This window comes from Semicossyphus pulcher, unplaced genomic scaffold (genome assembly GCF_022749685.1).
Source record: "Semicossyphus pulcher isolate SPU_LCO1_2020_fin unplaced genomic scaffold, fSemPul1.0.p SCAF_7, whole genome shotgun sequence".
NCBI classification, from domain to species: Eukaryota; Metazoa; Chordata; class Actinopteri; order Labriformes; family Labridae; genus Semicossyphus; species Semicossyphus pulcher.
Window position 1 is genome coordinate 9,296,228 of NW_027211748.1, and position 6,416 is coordinate 9,302,643.

At 37.4% G+C, this 6,416-nt stretch overlaps 1 protein-coding gene across 1 annotated transcript; it reads right to left on the reverse strand.

The window, feature by feature from the left end:
• Positions 1-610: 610 nt before the first annotated feature.
• LOC138611551 (spindlin-Z-like) lies at positions 611-5,556 on the reverse strand. Its single transcript, XM_069684724.1, has 5 exons — positions 5,492-5,556; positions 4,789-4,830; positions 3,143-3,402; positions 2,361-2,594; positions 611-1,948 (listed from the first exon to the last, which is right to left on the reverse strand). The coding sequence occupies exons 2-5, from the start codon at positions 4,806-4,808 to the stop codon at positions 1,743-1,745; spliced, it is 720 nt and encodes a 239-aa protein (XP_069540825.1). The 5' UTR covers positions 4,809-4,830; positions 5,492-5,556; the 3' UTR covers positions 611-1,742.
• Positions 5,557-6,416: the final 860 nt, after the last annotated feature.

Consider the following 6,416-nt stretch of genomic DNA (forward strand, 5'->3'; position numbering starts at 1 on the left):
TGAAATTTGCCTTGGTCTGTTCCCCTCTGCTAAATTAGATTGACATTGTAAAACGAATTATCAATATATATATGTAAGCAGGCACATTCATTAAACTATTCGTCAGCAGTAGGAACAGATAAGATGTCGTTGGGGGAATTTGAAGGGAGCATCCAATCAATTTAAAAAATTATTTTACCTTAATATGTGTAAAGGTACGTGACCCTTGCAATTAAAAGCTGAAGATGACTTTGGGGGGAAAAATGCTATGAATTCACTTAACATTTGAAGCATCTGTATCTGAGTCCATTTAGTGTTTTTCAGTAATCGCTTTATTCAGAGAGGTCAAGGAGAGACGTCTCTCAGCTCATATGATAGTATAAAGAGTAAGATTTCACATTGAGCTACACATGCATTAATTCAGAAAATATCAGCATTCTGAATAGGTACACTGTACCACTATATCAGCTATAGAAAGTTATAAAACTGGAGGTCATGAGCTCTGCAGATGATGACAATAAGAGGTTAGACAGTGAAATTATAAAGCAAAAAAGGGCATTGCGTCGTTATTTCAGAGCAGTTCCAAAACCTTTTTTTTTTAAGTTTAGTACATTAATTCTGTTAATTATTTCTTAACTGGAAAAACAGGACTCAACTTTATTTATATGAAGCACCTAAGCTGTGGAAATGTGCTTCCTATTTCTTAAATGTATTGTAGTAAATTAATATTAGTGAATATGAAGAACTGTTGGAACACAAAAAGACTTGACAAGAAAATTATTTTCAAGCAGCTTTGTTTTACGTTCATAAAAATGTCTCAGATCATATTTACAGAACAAAACATATTAAGGTCACAAAGAACAGGCCTGAATATTATCATATCACATCATTCTTTTTTGGCAAATAATAAAGACTTCAGTCCCAAATACTAAACAATGTTGGAGGCCAAATTGAACCACATAAATAGTGTGTAGCACAAACACCTTGAAACAACTTGACAACAACATCAGTATTTTTTTTTCATATATTATAATAATGTAGAAAACTTGCCGTTTACATGTTGAAAATAAACAGAAATATGATACACATTTTTTTAAAGAATAACCTGTGATTTATATGCATGAGGTGAGACAGGCTAGTCTCATTAATGCCTATACACTTCAACTGAAATCAGACTTCACTGTGATGGTAAAATGAGCACACTGGTTAAATGAATATTACTCTTATATTCCACAAACTGAAAGGCCTACCCAGTGACACACATAAAGCACAGCAGACACGTTTTGCCAAAATGTTACCATCAGCACAGCCAGATATTCCAAATGAAATAAATAGCACGAGCATATAAAACATGAAATAAGATACGAGTAAAACACAGAGGTATGCGTAAGAAAGCTCATTTCTTTTAGTTTGATGGGTTGCTTACAAAAAGTATGAATTTGGAGTCTGAAAATTGTACAATACAAGTATGATTTAACCAAACTTGTAGCTCCATCTCATCTGCTGCACTGTACAACCAGTTTCAGACCTGCTTTATTTACAATGAAAAGGACCTCATAGTAAAACATTAAGGTCAACTTAAAATTAAGAATCAAAACCAATATGTCTTTAATGCGAGAATAGAAAATAAAAGAAGACAGATTTTGATCTTCGGCACATCGCCTCCTCCTGGAGGGAAACTGAAATCTGAAACACTTTACCAGGTAACGACTGGTCAGGTCAGAGACGGGCCATGGGCTGAAGATGAAACCGGACAGTCAGTACTAGGTGGTCTTCACCAGATCGTACACGTGGATGTGGACGTCATCGTCGTATTTGATGTAGTATACCGTAGGCTTTGCTGGGACCTGGTAGATGACCAAGCCCGTCCTCTTAAGACCGTTATCTGTGACGTACTCCACCTGTTTACCCACAAGGCTCTCTGGCTCCTCGCCTGGCTTCCTGTCTGCTGGCAGGAGGTGTTTGTTTTCTGAGTGAAGGACAGAAAAACAACAGCAAGATTAGTGAGAAAAAAAATACCTCTTTTTTTATCAGCCGAAGTTCAGATAGTTCATGATTTAAAAGATGAAGCTGAACTTTCAGCAGACATGATTGCCCAGTTTATTTTTTATTAACTTCTCCCAGTCTCTTCCATTTCTCTCTTAACAGTATAAAGTTTTCATGATAAATCAAGAACATAACTTTATCTTTTATTATTGAATCAAGCAGAAACTCTGCACAAACTGGTCAGGAAAATGAAGACAGCATAGAGATCGGAGTGTTTTGTAATGCTGACTATGTAAATTTGTCCCGTTCTCTTCCTCCCACCTTCCAGCAGCTTCGGAAACATGAACCATCTACCAGCTTTATGCAAACACACAACAAAGCTCTCCTTAGTGTACCTGATTCAGGCAGGACACGTAGATCTCCGTCCTTGTAGTCGTCCCACAGCTGGTACATGTACAGCACCGGGTCCTTCTCGTAGGTGATGTAATACCAGTGGGTCATGATGGGGGCTCGGGACAGCACCATGCCCCGCCACTCGTTTTTCTCCCCGTCCTCCTTCTCGAACAGATGCTCCACAGCTCGGCCCACAAGCTCCTCCGCCCCGGGAGGCACCTTGATCTTATTGTTCACTGCGGAAGGAAGACGTTTGTGTAAGACTGTTAACTGGAAAACTTTAAAGAACCGAGACGCCAGAGTATTAATCAATATTATACTTTTTGTGAATGCTGGAAGAGCAGTAATAAAACATGCAAAAACTATTTTTCTGAAGTAAGAAAATGTTTTGAAGTGACCTGAACTTTACTATTGACTTGTGTATCAGGTAATATTCATTCCTCTTACTGAAAAAGTCAAGAATTGCTTGGTCTCACATTGTCAGTATTATCATTTTAAGTGACACCCGATCACATTACTACAACACTGTTTCTTTATTTGTCTTTATGATTACGTCAGTGAGAACAGTGGTGTATTTAGAATAATCAAAAGAACTAAAGCAGAAACAATCACAACAGTACAGAGACAAACGCAAACTTTAAATAAAGAACCCTCAAGAAAAGGCCACAATAGTGCTGACAGTGATCTCTGAGGGACTGAGAAACACACAGCTTAAATGAGACTAAAATATCTTAATACGTGATTGTTTGTAAAATGCATAACAGGGAATCTTTGTCACACTCACCAACTTTCTCTGTCAACACCTGCAGGTTGGACACTCGGCTGTCTTTGAAGAGCTCGATGCCGTACACGCAGTCAAAGCCGTCATATTTGACCATGTAGAGGGAGCTGTTCACAGTGAGGCGCTCCAGAACGGTTCCTTTCCACTTGGTCACGTTCCCCTTCTCCCTCCAGGTGTGCTGAATCCTGCGGCCCAGCAGGTTGTCAGGGTCCGGGCTCAGGGCCGACGCTGAGCTCTCACTCAGCTCTCCACTGCTACGCTTCCTGTAAGCACAGAGGGAATGTAAGCATTAATATATTAGCTGTAGATTTATGAGATATTTATCAATATTAGTGTCAGAATATTTGTTCTGAGTGAGGAGGTCTTTAAGAGATGAAATTAAGTGATACCATATGGGCGCTGTCTCCCCATATGCATGGCCTGTCTAATAATAATATTTACAAGTGTCATGCTGTCATGGGATAGTTGCCTCCACTTCAAAGTGCTACAGCTTAACTGATTTCTGAAATGTTTAGTCATGTTCTCACTGATCAAAACCTGCTTTAGTCCCACTACACATGCCGTTACTAATATCAAACATGGCATAACAAGTAATGGCAAATATGAAGCACAGAGGTGTTGTGGTAAACAACAGCTGTGACACTAAATCTGCATTGGTGGAAGGTAACTGAGTACTTTTGCTGTAGTACAGTGCTTTTAAGTACAAATTGGAGGTACTTGTCACGCAACTTTATACTTCTTTTCCACTTCATCTTCGAGATAAATATTGCATCGTTTATTCCACTACATTTATCTGACTATTTAGTTACTTTTCAGATTACAATTTCACACCCTTCCAGTCTACTGAAAACCACAAACCTACAAATTAAGTCACTTTGTTTATTTCTAATAACATTAAGGATTAAATGTTCCTAAATGTATATAAAATTTCAACTAATCCTTCAGCTAAATAGTCTATTTAAAACGTGCATGCTGTAGATAAAGTACCCAACAGGATGTTAGTATGTGTTTATAATGTAGAGTTTAAATTTGGCACATCCTCAACCAACAACAATGAAAGCAGTTATATTAATCCAGAAAACAACACATATTATAGCAAAACACAGACGCGGTCCAATTAGTACTTTTTCTTTACATTCTTTAAATACGTTTCAATAATAATATATACTGTACATATTTTACTTTAGTGAGGTTTTGAATGCAGGAGTATTATTTATAGTGTTTTTACACAGTGTGGTATAAGAACTTAGTAGAGATGCTTCTTCCGTCCGTTTATCTGCACTGTAATGAATAGGGCCGACTACCAAGGCCAAATATGCCAAATTCATTGAAAGAATAAAATTGCAAAAACCCATAACATTCAATGTACTGATTTTAAATTTGAGGCAGTTTCAACAAAATGTTGAAAAAAATAATGTAAGTGAGTTTAGAATAATGATTTATCTAAGTTTTAACCACTAGTCTGAGAGGGGAGTATTGGAGACACTAGGATTAAAGCTGATATGAAAAGTCCTACATTTAGAAGTAGATTCGTTTAAAGGGCAGATTAAAGTATTGCCTGCTGTGTCATTCCAGATGCATAGTTACTTAAACTGACATACAATGTAATATATCAGGGTCAAAACAATTAAGTCAGACTTGACTCTTACCTGCCCCGTTTCTTTGACATGTTTCCATAAATTCAAACAACCCTGAGAGAACCAAGACATTTCAGTTAGAGGACATGACAGTACCAGAACAACTTTGTTCATGTTAATGACATTTGTTTTAGAGTTAATGTTCTGCAGACAAACTCATGATATCCCGCAGGTCTGCTTCCCCAAACTAACTCACCTACACTCATGTAAATTAGCCAACCGACCCGCATTACCGGATGTAAACAACATAACTGCGACAAGCGATATGCTAATGCTAACTGACGTAGCTCAATGCTAATGAAGCGAACAGGTTATACATTTATACAGCTGACCATATGGCTGATAAATGTGTAACTTCAGCAGGACTAGCCGAATAAATGTCGACGTGTCGAGTTTGGTCGTAAATGTGTAGCTACAGCGTGTCTAAAATTGGAAACAGCTCGGTAGAAAACAACCCTGTGAAACCTTTCAGTCGCTCTGTTTATTTAAAATGAGTAATACTTCTGAGTGTTGGGCTGCTGTATTTCTCTACATAAGCTAGCTGAACAAAAGGAAATGCATCGCCATGTAAGCGCTGATTTTACACTGGTTGTAACGTTAGCTTCTACATTAACGGTATATAAATAAGGACTGACTGTAAGATATTAAGTGATATTTCTGATGCAATCGACAAGCTGAATAGGCGGGTGCCGGTAGAATAAGCTGTTTGCCCTACCTGATCAATAATTTCACATGTGTTGTCTTTGCAGAGCAGATTCCAACACCTAAGCTAGATACACGGAAACGAAACTGATAGGTGGACTACAACTACCAGAGGCCACCTGCAGCTCTCAAAGCACTCTGGGATTTAGAGTCACTTAAATGTTCTTCTAAATAAACGACTGTAAATCCTGAAAACTTTGGAGTCACCCTAACACTAATGGGTGTTGTATATATTTTTGACCAGTGGGATATTGATATTTCTTAAATATTCTTGTCTTTTAATCATTTAGAAAAGAGACCAGTTGAGCAAGCCCCGAAACTACATTTCCCATCATTCACCCAGGCTCAAGTCCACATTTCCCCTCTATCATCAAGACATTCCTCAACACCTCCCTACCACCAACTAAGTCATAATTAAAGTCACAGACAGAGCTACAGGCGAGAATTGTTAAATTTCATAGTCATATAAAAGCCATTTAGCTTTCTAAGAGAGCTTCTTAGGCGATGCAATTTAAGTTTAAATTACATTCTTTTCATTTAGATAATTGAATATTTATTTCTTAATTTAATTTACAAGACCCCATTATGTGTATTTGAATGACAGTCTAATATCCTTTTGGCTTTAAACACAATATTGTTGTGGGCTTTGTGTTAGCTACTGTCATAGAAGCTGAATTGTTACGAGACCACAAGTGAGATTTCTAATACAAAAGAGCTAATAACGGAACCACGTCAGACATTACGTACAGGAGTTAATATTAAACACATGCCGCTTAAGGTGTTGGCCTGAATTACCATTTGGCTTGAAAAACTAACAAAAAATTGAGTATAATATTCCTGAAAAAACTTTTAGTGTTATTTTATTGTACATCAGTAAATCCTAAGTACGTAGTTAACAACACCCAACCATTTCACATATTATAAAACCCACCCAAAGA